Raw genomic sequence first — 14,930 nt, forward strand, 5'->3', positions numbered from 1 at the left:
GTTTTCGCGGTGAACTATCAGCGAGAACTTAACCCCCCCCACAAAACTTTTTGACCACCTATGACTGTACCCTTACTATTGTTTCAAACGCGAACTTAAAGTTAAACCCCTGCAAACACTCAATTTTCTCCCTACCGCGACATAAAAACCATGCAAACTTAAATGCATTTTACAGTATCCTCCATACTGACCGCTGCCTTTTCACTTGCTTACCACAGAGCGAACAAAAAGAGAGAGAGCCAGCGGTGGTGACAGAAGATTGTCCCCAGGCTAAGATAGCATCAACATTCTTGGGAAAGTTGGCTGACATGTGAAAAAAAGTTATGGCCTCAGACTCAGAGTGGTGATAAATACAATTCTGACAACACTCTCAACATCTGCCATTTATATACGAGGTGTGTGGGTTCGAATTTCTGCCTGCTCGTCCTAAAACCTCTATAGATAATGCAACATCTGAGTTACCGAAGAAAATGGACAGTTGATAGATTCTGCACCACTCTCACCAGGACCGATGACTCTCCATGTATAAAACATCTGCACTGCTTGCCCTGCGTTTATTGAATAACAATTTCGGGCTGTTGAAAAATTGCTGGGCAATAACTGGGTTGCATTAATGGCCTATTCCCACCTTTTTTTGTCCGTGACCTTACATGGCACATTCATCAGCACCTAATATAGTACGCCGAAGGCTATCTGGTGGGTCAACATTTTAAGGACCGACATTTGCTAGCTAATGCAAATGGTTCCCTGCCACCTCTTTCCAAGAGTACTGTAAATGTATTTATTAAAGTTTGCGGCAGTTTAATGTTCATACTTTCAATGATAGCCTCTTCACCGCAAACTTCAACGCGAAAATGATTCTTGTCTTTTGCCATCATACCACATTGTTTCAAACACAAACTAAAATCACCATAAACACTCCATTTTCTCGATACCGCAAAATTAAATCACCTCGAACTTAAATGTATATGTACTTACTGTAAAATCTGTTCATCGAAATCTGCACTGGACATTCTTACAATATATTGCCACAATATTCTAATAAACACCTACAGCATTTTGGTTCATTTGCCCAATGTTGATAGAATGAATTTCTCACTGTACACATTACTACCTTCAAGTAGAGAAAAATAAAATATTTCCTTTGTCCTCAAATCATATAAGATGACGTAATCATAGAAACTCTGCAGGCATTGGCCAACAAATTTCGGTCTTTAAAAGATCAGAAAATCAATATTGGTACATTCTCTTCTGCGCGAAGCAAAAGTAGCTGTGACTCAAGATAGCTAGTCTCCTTTGCAGGCCTCCCGGGCCGCGTTAATTTTTGGGGCGAGCGCTGATTCGTAATTTTCAACTTATTGGGACCCGGTTCTTTGGCAGGGGGAACTGTGTCTGCTTGGGGGACCCTCAGCCAGAGAACCTGGCCCCGATAAGTTGAAAATCGTGAATCAGCACTAAAAAGAAATAATAAACGCTGGCGCCGGCGGACAAAGGATGCTACAAGACAGCAGTTATATAATGAGCTGATTGTGAATTCTGCACCTGACTTGTGACTCACTCTGAAGGGAAGCAATTAACACCCCAAAGTACCGAGGAACAACCTCTGATGAGCGGAGTCAGAGCAAAGAGCTTTCCTGATCACAGCACAAAGCTTCCGTGATCATTCCATTGCTATGAAAAGCAGTGGAACAGTCAGTCTTTATCCCTACATCCTTCCTAAATGACAGCGCACTTCATTTCAACATGCCCGCAGTGTTGGTACCACTTTTTCAAGTCCACAGAGCACAAGGACATAGCCAAGGGCAAACTCAATACAGGAGACATCCTCTTTATTTGAAGACGTTATCATGTGTCTTAGAGAAGATGGCAACGACAATCTTCAAAGATATGAGGCGGCAAGGTCGGAGACTTGTGCTGAGGGATGGATTCAATAGAAAGGGCTCTACACGAAACAGCTGTCAGGATGATAAATGTGGGTTTAAACCAGCCATAATCAACACCGCAGACAACTCACCCAACTTTCATGCCTTTCGACAAATGCACGCAAATGGACGTGAAATGGCAGTGACAGACTAACAAATTCAGCAGGGAGGTCGAGAAAATCTCATTTCCACAGATTCAGACAAGATCAGAGCAGTCAGGGCATCTTCGAAGTTGAAGTCATCACTAAGTCTTGGTCCAACTTTCATGCCTTTCAACAAATATACACAAATGGACAAAAAATGGCGGTGATAGACTAACAAAATCAGCAGGGAGGAATTAAGAGAATTCCTTTTCAGATTCCGACTATCAGAGCAGTTTGGGCCTCTTCGAGGTTCAAGCTCTCACTTGGCCCAACTTTCATCGCTTTCAACAAATACACACAAATGAACACGAAACGGTAGGAACAGACTAATGGAATCAGCAGGGAGAAAGAGGATTCCTTTTCCAGAGATTTCCGACCAAATCAGACCAGCCAGGGCCTCCTCAACTTCACGCCACCGATCCTACTAGATTCTAATTCAGGGCACATGTACAATGTTGAATCAATATCCCCAGCCAAGCACTGGCATTGTCTTCCTGGGACATGAAATTCTTCACCTGCGAGAGGCTCTGTAAAGCATGGTGTTCTGAATGGTTCGGTACAAGGGATAAGTAATACGATTACGTGGCCTGTAATCAAACTTTTGAGGGGATAAATTTTGCCAGCGCAGCCTGGATGCCAACCTGGTTAGTGCACGTCTCTGCTGATAATACTGGTCGTGGCAATCGTAACGTTAACCAAAGAGAAAACTACTACATTAACAGTGCCTTTTTTGTTGCATTTTGCCTTGAATTTGAATGTCTTATTGAAAGTACAGTAACCTATCATCATTTAGCCACTAATAGTGACTCTTCACTGCAAACTCAAAACCACAGCTAAACTTTTTGGTCTGTCCTCTGCCTGCCTACCCACTTGTCAGAGCACTTACGTGCAGTGCTATACATTATACAGTATTATGATGTTTGGAGGCAACTGTTTTGTCTGTCCATCTGTAGCACCCTTGCTGAGTCGCTAGTAGGTGGGTTTCCGATTGGCTGTCCGTAATTGCGCCAGTGTTCCCATTACTGTGGCAGTATATGACTATAGTGCTATCACAAACTCAACAGCACCGCAAACACTCCATTTTCTCCTAACCACGAAAGCAAATCACCGCAAACATGCATTGTGGACAAAAATGGTTGTTTCCCGAAATCTTAGGTAGTTTCCCCAAATGTTATCTGATACCACCAGCATCCGTTCTCAGGGCAGGCGGCTACATGTATGTCCCTCCACAGCATTTCCCACCTGGTTTTCTCTAATAGCAAGCCCCTAGCATAGCCCTGGGGCAGGGGGGGAGTGAATATTTCCCATGACGGGAACAGAATGGGTTACTTACAATCAATATCCTCACATGGGGGGGGGGTGAAGATAGGAGAACTTACCTCCGAGCTACTGTCAATGTTGAAATGTTTGCGATGGTTTAATGTTCATGGTTTTCGCAGAGACCTAGAACTACATCGTGAACTTAAAATCACAGCAAAAATGATCATTCTGTCTTCTGGTTGCCTGCATTTTTGTACCATTGTTTCAGCCACAAACTTAAAACCATTTGCTCCCTTTTCTCCCTACTGCGAAATTAATCCCTGTGAACATGAAGACATTTACAGTACTTGAATTTCCATCTGGATGAACAAAGTATATCAATATCATCTGAAAACATATTGATTATTGCATATTTGAATCAAAACTATGTTAGATATAAAGACAGGCTGTACAATACTGTAAATGCAGAAATGTTCGCAGTGGTTTTAAGATCGTGGTCTTTGCGGTGAACATTCCGCGCGAACTTAAAACTACCGCAAAATTTTTGCCCAGCTATGACTGTAGCGCTCCTATTGTTTCAAAAGCGAACTAAAACCACCGCGAACACTCAAAACCACCATTTTCTCCCTACCGCGAAATGAAAACCATGCAAACTTAAATGCATTTACAGTAGTAGAGTTTAGTCGTTTCACGTTAAATGTATACTATGCCTTATGGTATAAAATTTTTTTGTTCTGCAGAAAATAATTTGCAGTGTACATGTAGTTGAGTTTATTCCAATCGACAATAACCCTGATACAACATATTCTTCCTGTGGTTGTTCACATTTACATTTACAGAACATCATCAATAAAAAAGTCCTCATTTCACGATCTCAAAATCAATATTTTATGCACCTTGAAGTTCAAGTTCATGATAATCAATAATTGTAGTCCATATACAAAGTTAGACAAATCACTCTATCAGCTTGGGATGAAAGCGTGAAAATGGCCACAATGCAAATCATTATTATAAAAAAAGTTAGACTTACTTGTAATCAATCTCTACTGCAAACAAGGTATCTGCTGACAGCACTATTGTTATAAGTACAAAACCACATAAAGTATACATACAGAAACTTAAATGTAATATTGAAAATCACAGTTGTAATATCACGGATGATGTTTCCTTTTCAATAGCACTGAATAACTGCATTCAAACAGCCCATCATTTATGCACTATTGTTATAACTACAAAACTACGAAGAACTAGTATACACATATAGAGAACTGTACATTGTGGTATTGAAAACTATAGGTGTAATATCATGCATGACATTCCCTTTTCTCAACAATACTGAAGAACTGCATTCAAACAGCCCATCATCTATGCACTATAGCTATGATATAACTACAAAACCATTAACACATATAGAAACTTCAATATACTATTATGTAGTATTGAAAATCGCAGGTGTAATATCATATATGATGTTCCTTTTTCACCAGCACTGAATAACTGCATTCAAACAGCCCGTCCTATACATACAGCTACTCCAATGTGCTATTATGTAGTATTGAAAATCGCAGGTGTAATATCATGCATGACGTTCCCTTTTCAACAGCATTGAATAACTGCATTGAAACAGCCCATCTTCTATCATCCTGTAGCCAAGCGGAACTCTTGGCTGGGCGTATCCTCCATTAAGATGATACCACCATGACCATCCCTTCCACTCATAATCCATACATCACACGGCCAATGTCAATATCTCACTGTCAGAACCAACAGATAAGTATTACCAGGCTATCCTGTACACCGATGCTCTGATATAGTCTAAGGCACCATCTCGACAACTTTGAAATGTGGGTTATGGCTCTTAAGTGCTGATATGCAAAACAGCTATGGTATCAGATACGGAATGAGTGCCCGTTTGAAACCGGTGCTACATTCAAATCTATATAATTTCCATATCACAGACATGCCTGGGTTAAAGCGTCAAACTATATTTCATGAGAGATTTATATAAAAAAAGTACAAAAGCCCCAAACATGCTTTTGTGAAGCACAATCTTGTTCTAAGGTTTGATCTATCATTCTGTGTATTCTAGGCTTCAACTAAACAAGCTCACCAGTAAATTACTACATCCATCAAGCACAGAGTTTAGAAATAACACATCTATCTCTCATGTTCAAATATGTCAGTGTATATTCCCTCATTGGCCTCCTGCGGTCTTGTATATATACTGTATATATTGTATATATTACTCCCTGTCACATCCTCTCATGTAACAATTCTTCTTGGCTTGGGCAAAGTTGGTCCAAAACTGACATTCCATTTCATAGCTCTTCTCATCTATCAGGCACCTCTTTTAATGGCCATTGTCCATGTAAAACTAAACAATATACTTTGATGAAATCATAAGTATTATTCTAGCATGGAGAGAGATTTAAAATCTTTTAGAAGTATTTTTTAGACACCTTCACCCTAGGTGACAAAAGACAAGTGAAGATGACATCTGTTTTCAATCAGTCTGTTTGCAACTTGAATGGATGAGTAGGCAAATGGTTCTGCCTTGAGTCATGAACTTGACCTCTAGAGAGACAAACACAGCAGACCCTTCCAACGTACCCCCCACAGAGGTGGTGACCTGATGACATGTGGATGACCTTTGCATGTGTTTTCTATGTGAACTATCCAAACTACTCAAATACTCCTCCCTGAATACAATGTATACAATTCTGAGCTAAGGAGAAAATGGAGTGTTCGCAGTGTTTTCAAGTTTGCGGCAGCTCTATAGCCATATACTGCTGCAGTATTGGACAAAAATGTTTGGAGTGGTTTTAAGTTCGCGGTGAAACAGACGCTGCGAAAACCGCACACTTAAAGCCACCGCTAACATTTCTGCATTTACAGTAATTTCTAAAGAAAGGCAGGACCATATCAATTTCATTTGTTGTTTCTTGGATTAAAAAAAAAATGCTGAACTGGAATATCACAATATCAAACTGGTATTATCTTGATACAAACAGTTTTAAGGTTCCATAATAGATAAACGCGAGCCGTAGCGAAGCTGCATTGCACTACTAGCTAATGAAAAAGCGTCATGCTTTGTCCTCAGTCTGAGGTTCGACCGCTTTACCTTTTTTTAAAGATAGATGCAAGTATTCCCCACTGCCTTCTTGACCGCTTACTCAATTTTGCCAAATATATATCTGGGAACCTTGCTAATAAATTGGTGTGGCCTAGGAGTCTTGGAAGGCACCTTATCAATAGACGTATTCTCCAAGCAGAGGCTTCGATCGAGAGGGGTAGTTTTGTCCGGGATTTCTAAGAGGAGAGGAACGTTAGAAATCCCGGGCAAAACTACCCCTCTCGATCGAAGCCTCTGCTTAGAGAATACAATAGATGATGTTCTTGACATTCATCAATATAGACATCACAACTTTGTTACTTAGGAAGGAAGTTGTTTAACATCAAATTACTCTAGGGAAAGTTCAATGCCAAATTGACTTGTTTGCACACTTCTTAATTGTCCAGGCTTACCAATATAATAAATTAATCAACACATACAAATTGATACAATGCAGTCGTCAATTAATTCTTAAACCCTTAAACTTCCTAATCTTTTTCCAAATAAATCATCTCTAGCATTTTTATCACTTGACAGATTACTTTGAAAACTGGTAACAATGATAATTTAAAATACACAGTATTGGAAATTGGAATCAATTCATTTTCAATCTTCAAATCTAACAAGAGTTACTTTTCACCTGAAAAGAAAATCTCTTTATTCTAGACATTTGAATATTTACCAATTTCTTATTCAGTTACTGTAGTGTAAATGCATTAAAGTTTGCGTGGTTTTTATTTCGCGCTAAGGCAAAAACTGAGTGTTCGCGGTGGTTTTACGTTTGCGGCAGTGCCATAGTTACATACTGCTACAGGTTTGGACAAAAAATTTTGCGGTGGCTTTAAGTTCGCGGCAAAACGGTCGCTGCGAAAACTGCAAACATAAAACCACCGTGAACATTTCTGTATTTACAGTATTGTCGCTGGTACCAAGAAGGTTCTATCTGATTGAACCTCCTTGAAGTGGCTCCCAGTTGTTAGACACTTGGTTACCTTTCCTCTCAGTCAATAGAAAATAGTCACAAAAGACTGAATACGCAGTCCATTCATAACACAATCAATCGTCTTTGATAAATTACCTGTGGTTGCACTCCAAACAGGCTTCCTTGTTGACAAACCATGCATGAACTCCATGCCCCATGATTTCAACCAGACACTGTGTGCTCAGTAGAGGGAATTCCCTCGCTAATGCAATCAGTCACAGTACATAAACACTACATCTTGCTAACAGCTTCTGTAAACACAAGTGTTTACCTACCCTGTTGTCCCTTTGATAATCAACCCTGTGCCAGTGTACAGTGGTCATTTCACATGCAACCTTTCAGCAATTAGATGTGTACAAAATTGTGGTAACATTGTTCTATCTTTTGTCATGGTAACATCTTGTACCCACAAAGCAGATCATCTGCTAGTAATATTGTCTTTAGAAGGGACCATACTCCAGGAGGTGCCTGGAGCATGTAAAGGCAAGGGCTAGAGTAGAAACCCCTCCCTGTAAAGATATTGTACACCCTGCTACTGAAACAGCAAGGAAACTTGCTGATCTATGTGCCACTAGGCAGTGTAAGGGTCTGAACAAATGAATAAACATCAAACTCTGTCACAATATTCTTTCTATTTTCTAAAAAATGGGCAACTCGAACTACAGGAATTTGATAACTGATTTCAGCAAACTTTTTAATATTCGACTGAGATATGATGTAGGAAAGGCAAAAGCTGGTTTTCCATGCATTGATATCCTCCTTGTAGCAACCTCCCATTGATAATGATCAGTAACCACTTCAGAGTAGACTCCATTTTTTCCCTTCCACCAAAGAAAGGCATTTACAGTTTTCAATTCTACAAGGTCTAAATCAAATTCAGATCGGTCCTTGAAAATTTGATTTCTTTTTTCATAGGCTACTGTAAATTCAGAAAGGTTTGTGGTAGTTTTATAAATTGCGGTTTTCGCGATGAACTCTTCACCGCGAACCTAAAACCATTGCCAAAAGCCATTCTATTGTGTAACTGTAGCGCTAACTACTGCAAACTCAAAACCACCGCAAACACTTCATTTTCCCCCTACAGTTAGATTAAATCCCTGCGAACATTTCTGCATTCAGTATGCTCTACCCACACAAAAAAACTCATGAAAGCCAAGTCAAGACTACATATCATCATATGCTTGAATTATCATGGCCAAAACAAACACTGGAAACAACATGACCCCCTAAGCAGGGGTAAGTAGGCCATATCCACTATGAACAGGTGGAGAGGAAATACCATTTACCAGGACCATTATACAAGGAGGTCACAGAGACAACCAGTAATCTCTGGGGGAATCCCAAAGTAAATAGATCACTGTTTAACAAACTGCTGTTTGGATTGTAAGTACACAACACAATTGGGAAAACTCAAACAACAGACCAAGCTAAGGATGTGCATGTGTACAGGTGGGATTACCATGGGTTTGACAGGCTTCAAATACTGGGTATGCAAAATCTGAGTTGTGCATCTAATTATTTTACTTTTGGTGCACCTTGAGATATTAGTATAGGGTTATGTAAGTAACTACTTACATACTGTAATTTTTGATTTGTTAAAAGGTAACTTAATTTTAGCTACTTAAATGGTCACTAGTCAACCGCTAAAATTTCATCATCGCAAATATTTAATCACTAACATTTGAGACAGTGATGTTTGTTCCTACTGTTAAAATTAAATGCAGTGAACTATTCAGTTTTCCCTCACCGCTAAGATTACAAACCGCAATATGAAATGGATTTAGTACTTATCCTCTTTGCCCATGGGGAGACATTAGGCCATGTAAGTAACAGTACTACTATATACTATATACTAGTACTATACAGCATATCAAAGAAACAACCTTTGTTAAATTACTTGAATCAAGTTCACTGCAATTTTTCAAAGCTTGAAACTGAGTTTCGCTAACATTCTACTTCTTTATCTTATGTTGTGCACCCACAAGTTTTTGTGCACATCATGCACCTAAATGCTAAAGTTTTCAGGTTAGGTACACTGTCTAGTGCACCTATTCCCAAAGATGAATTTCGAGCCCTGGTCTGCTTAGAATTATCAGTTATTCTGACCATGATCCAACTGTTTCAACACAACACGGTACACTTCAACTAATCAATAGTGACTCGTGATTGGCACACTGGCTTTTGCTGACACAAAATCAGATATCTCACCATAGGTCCCTACATGTAGCTCCCAGACAGTATCCTATACCCTGTGCAAGGTTGTAACCATACACACACTGTCAATACAGAATGTTTTTGTAAGCTCAACTCCTTTAAGATAAACATACCTAACCCAGTAATTTCACCATCTTAAAGGGCCAAGACCTGGCAGAACACATGTCTACCTTAAATTAGATAAGGGTAGGAAATTCTATACTGCTGTAGGAAGGGACTGAAGTCTTTTTCAACTCACGACTTCCTGTATCCCTGCAAGAAACATCTGGCATGCCTAAACAGTGAAGTAAATTTCCTTGAACCTCACAGCAAGACTTGGGGGAAAAGATAGTAAACACAGCAACAAACAGGGGTACTGTAATTCTTGTTTCTTTCACTGTAACTTTATGTTCACTGTTTTGAGGTGACCGTGAACCATCACCATGAAAAACCTGTTGTAATCATCTATGATTCCTTCATTCTGTAAATCACTTGGCGCCACCGTGAAGTTTAAGTTCAGTAAAAATGTCCATTTTCCTTACACCGTGAAATTTTGATACTGTGAAGATAAAGTGAATTACAGTATATAGTTGCAGGAAAGGTGACTGACTGATTGACCAATCACATAGATTTATTGGAGATATCAGAGTCTAGTATAGGATGTCCATTGCAGAAAAGAAATCTTCCTTTGCTAGTCATATATACATTTGTAGCCAGATAGAAATTTATTATTTTCCATTCATGACATTGTATGCAAGCAAATGTTATATCTAGTTTCTGTATTGTTCTAATGTTATAACTTATTAACTACAAAAATATGTGATGTCATATCATGAAACATGGATAAAACAGAAATAATACCATAATACTGTACTACAATAGTTTGGAAAAAGTCTCCCCGCAACATACTTTTATTATTATTCTACACTTTTACACATGGTATGTTCAACAACAGCATACTCTGCAATGGCCACCAAACATAAGTCTCCCTATACTGTATACATATTTAACAACTAGCCCTTAGTCCCTCTATTATATCATGTTATGATAATGGTCTCTCTCAGATGGAGCACAAAAATTAACTGCACGGAACAAGCAAATCAGCTCCTAAATATCCCGCAGATTTTGACACATGGAAAGTGTAATGTGCAACAGTCTAGCTGTCATCCCACCTGCATATCAATGAATAAACCACTTTCTCCTATGAGTATTAATGACAGGTAAGGTTTTATATTCCATCCCAAACATGTATGTATGTATCAATGACAGGTAAGATCTTATATGCCATCCCAAACATGTTACTGAATCTGATCGGGTCTACCGTCAGACAAATATATATATCAAAACAGACGAGCCAACAAAAGAGCACGAAAACCTGTTTCACACATTGATCTGCAATAAACACTGTAAATCGATCCACCTACGGCCTCACTTGATAGGAGGAATGTTCGGGATCAACAAATTTGTGGGAGTAGGAAATGTGTGACAGCAAGCAAAAATCACTGGAATCAATCATAGGAGGGTGTAAAGCACCATGCAGAAAGGTCAGTGAGATCCATCTGGAGGGTTCAGAGTGGAGTGAGGGGCGAGGAAAATTTGTGAGCCCTGTTGGCGGCGTTTCTTACCCTGGGGCAAGGAATATCCAGTTTCACTTTCAAGCTGACAAGAATCGGGGCCAGACGGGATGCAGACTGCCTAGCTAACGGTCCTGAACTAGTACAAACACAACCTGTCATAACATGTACCAGGATCAGGGTATGAACCACAACAAGATACATGTACTCAGCCTTACGGAGAAGATTTCAGAAGAATTCCTACTAAAATCGCCAGTTTTTACGAGTGGACCTGTCCTTTTCTGAGGGTTAGAGATAAGGTTTAGCTGCACAAGACACGTTGCGAGAGAGTCTCCTATAAATCTTGATTCTGGCTAGCTGCGAATCGGTGGGCGTCAAAAGCCAGTGGAAGTGGTTCGGATCTAACGTTATATTTTCCAATTTGCAGTTCGACATGTGGGCGGATCGTGGCGTGATGTTTTTGTGAAAAGTCACACTCGCACAGGTTAGGGGTTCGATTCCCGCACGGGCCAGGTCGCCCTTAAATTAAATCCCGCGGGAGTCCTTTTAACTCGACCAGGTCTCTTGTTTGTACTCCCGCTTTTCTTTCGCCGAAGGATGAAGGCAAACCAGACAGGGACAAATAGCCGACATTTATAAACCTGTCGATGTGAGGGACCCGCTAAATGCATGCCTGTCTGTGTGCTCGGAAAAAGATACTAGATAGCTCGAGCTCGTTTGTCAGTGATCCGCGAGGTACCTTAAGAACGCCCTTCATTCAGCTCGTGTTTACCCTATAATTGTAGCCGGCGACCCTGTTTTGTTACTCCCCGACCTTCACGCGAGGTCTGCAACTGTGTCTGCCATCCTCGCAGATTGTTAAAACAGCTGTAAATCAACCAGCAGGAGAGAACTGCAGACGATTTGAGACTAAACTCGCTCTCCTCGCCTCAAAAACACCCCATCTTTCCAAACACCCTTAACTATAACATAAACACTCGCACAAAAATAGACCGATCGCGCTCATAAAACAGCCTTAACGTTATCTTAAAACGTGCGAATGAGATAATTGTTCGATCTTACTTTATCTGATAATTTAAGGGCAGAGACTGTAAAGATCCTAGCGGATCGGGACGCTACAGCCCCCGGCTCCTGCCATGCCCGTCCCCGGTTAAACGTACTCCAGCTGCGGGACGTGACGGCACCTCCCACCACCGTGACCGAGACTCACTCCACCCGGCTTACCTGCCAAGCTCTCCCCGCAAAGAAACACCACCAGCGCCAAAAACATCCAACAGGACACGACACCGGATCGCCCAGCCTCCATTCTAGAAAATCCCGGGTCGCTTTTGTAGTAAATCCGCAGTTTTAAGGTAGAATCCGTCCCTTTATAGCCGCACAGACTCCAGAAGAATTTTCGGAGATCGGCGCCATGCGTACTGTTGCGTCACGTGACGTAAAGTTTTCTTTGGGTAACTGAGAACTTCGTCACGTGACTACTTAAGGTAAACAGCTCTACCACACTTGTGATTTAATTTGTGAAAACCTAGCTTCTTTGGCCAAACAAGTAATTTTGGTTTCACATTAGATTTTGATTTAATAAGCTGTCAGAATAATTTGCACAGTACAAGAAAATCCTTGTCTCAAAGAAGAACTTGGTAACATATTTTATCGCAATGGAAAAATTATTTTTCCATTGCGATAAAATATGTTACCAAGTTCTTCTTCTGCATTTCTATTTAACATCTTCGTTTTTGTCTTCAGTATAAATGTTAGATGCTGGAAATGTACATTCTCCCAGCTAAAGTATTTATTTGGTGCCTACGTCTTTTTTCCAAGGTCGCCTATAAAACATGCCACAACTTCACACAACCTCTATTTGTTTCCTCCATATTATTTTCCAAACTTGAGTGGTCTATTTGCGTTATATGTCTAACAATGTTAGACCATTTGAATAACATTCTATGTTATAGACGACCAATTAAACCTGTATGATTATTTATATGGTTGGTTTACTTTAAACCAATCAGGATGCTACCTGTTGATAATTAAGTTAAATCACCTACTAATTATCCTCTGCCAATTTGCCTTCTTCATATGAATAGCTTTTTATTTATAACGTCAGGAACTATAAATTCAACACTTTGGGGCAAATACTCTAGTCTAACAAATCATGAATTTAAAGCTTAGAGTTAGACATAAGCCTTATATCCAACTTACTCTAAAATTGATTGAATAAGTAAGAGTTATGTGCAAATCCATTTTGACGACGATGCCTCATATTTCCAGTAAAAGTAATTGTATGGGTAATATGTATTTCAGAGACCAAACCTTTTTATATATCAAGTGTGTAAGAGTCCATGCAATACTTTATGAGCTGTGTTTTATGGTTCACCTTGCAATAAACCATTTATCATGATGATCATAGGCAGCGTAGCACTACGATCAATAACACAACCTGCTGTGGAGACCACCGTGCACTCCCTAGGGAGCGATGACACCTTCAATTTACAGATCCCTTGTTTGTTTCTTGTTCTCTCCTCTCCTTAAGATCTGTTTGGATTGAAACATGATGACTCTTTCGGTTCAATTTCTAGGACATTCCTTCCTTTTCATTTGAAAGACTCATCCATTCCTTGGACCTTTCAGGACGAGGGCATCTGAAACACATACATTTTAGATTTACCATAAAATGGTTCTCTTGGCCATGTGTCTTCCAAACCCCCTTTGAAGTATGCATGATTGTTGATAAACTACCGTATATTGATCTTTTGAAATTTTTTGGTAGCCTCCTTCGCAGACTTCTAGAAGCACCAGTATATAATTGGGGGAGTGCTGATTTGCGATTTTCAACATGGGCTAGGTCCTCTGATGTTCGGAGGCGGAGAGAGAGGCAAACAGAAACTCTCTCTCCTAAAAATAAACCATTACTTAGACTAGTGGCATCAGAGGACCCTGTCCATGTTGAAAATTGTGAATCTGCACTCGATCCTCGAAAACACTCTGTGGAGGATTCTGGAAGCTTATCTTTTGTCAAGGAAGTCCCTCTGTCCAAGGGGGTTATCATAAACCTCCTTGCTCTGTCCAAATTGCAACATGAAAACTGTAACATGAGGGCCTGCATGCCCCTTTTACGTAGAGCGTAATCGGCCGTTTTAATTTTACGTACAGCGTTGCCGACCACTCCATAATTTAGTGTATTACGTAACCGGACCTCCGAATTTTAGCGTAGAGCGTTGTCGTGACCCCCCATGCAGGCCCTCTAACATTGCAGGGGAAAAAGGACCAGAGAGCAGCTGAGATCCATTATGGCTGGTCTCATCTTGGGGGAATCATCGTGGCACCATTCCAACTGGTGTTTTCAACATGAGCTGAATGACATCCTGACCACGAGATGAAAAAGATCAAGAGCTTATATCTGATTTTTCGCTGGGGACGTCTGGGATGTAATGACTTGGGTTTGTGAATGTTCTGTCTAGCATAGCAAAGAAGGGATTTGAAAGGGATAGATAGACTGCTGTCAAATTACCAAGACTTTGTCACAGAGGACAAGCAAACAGAAATTATAGTCCTTCAACATTTTCTCAAGCATTTCCTTATAAGGGATTATAATTGCTCTATGCCAAACCCTTTGATAGTATGGAAGTTATTTCAAGAACACAATGTCATCAGATTAAAGTCAAATGTACAATGTACATTTCTAAGCCATGATGTCATCTCTCCAGAGTTTATACTGGAGCAAAGGGGTTGGAAGCTTCAACCAAA

The 14,930-nt window shown here is 40.1% G+C and overlaps 1 protein-coding gene across 1 annotated transcript in view; it reads right to left on the reverse strand.

Annotated features, from left to right (window-relative positions):
* LOC136426628 (chondroitin sulfate proteoglycan 4-like) overlaps window positions 1–12,621 on the reverse strand; it is a 157,228-nt gene extending 144,607 nt beyond the window's left edge. The window contains exon 1 of the mRNA XM_066415306.1: window positions 12,411–12,621. Coding sequence (XP_066271403.1) covers window positions 12,411–12,492 — 82 coding nt within the window. The 5' untranslated portion in view covers window positions 12,493–12,621. The remainder of the gene's footprint in view (window positions 1–12,410) is intronic.
* Window positions 12,622–14,930: the final 2,309 nt, after the last annotated feature.

The sequence above is a fragment of the Branchiostoma lanceolatum genome, chromosome 2 (assembly GCF_035083965.1).
Source record: "Branchiostoma lanceolatum isolate klBraLanc5 chromosome 2, klBraLanc5.hap2, whole genome shotgun sequence".
NCBI lineage: Eukaryota > Metazoa > Chordata > Leptocardii > Amphioxiformes > Branchiostomatidae > Branchiostoma > Branchiostoma lanceolatum.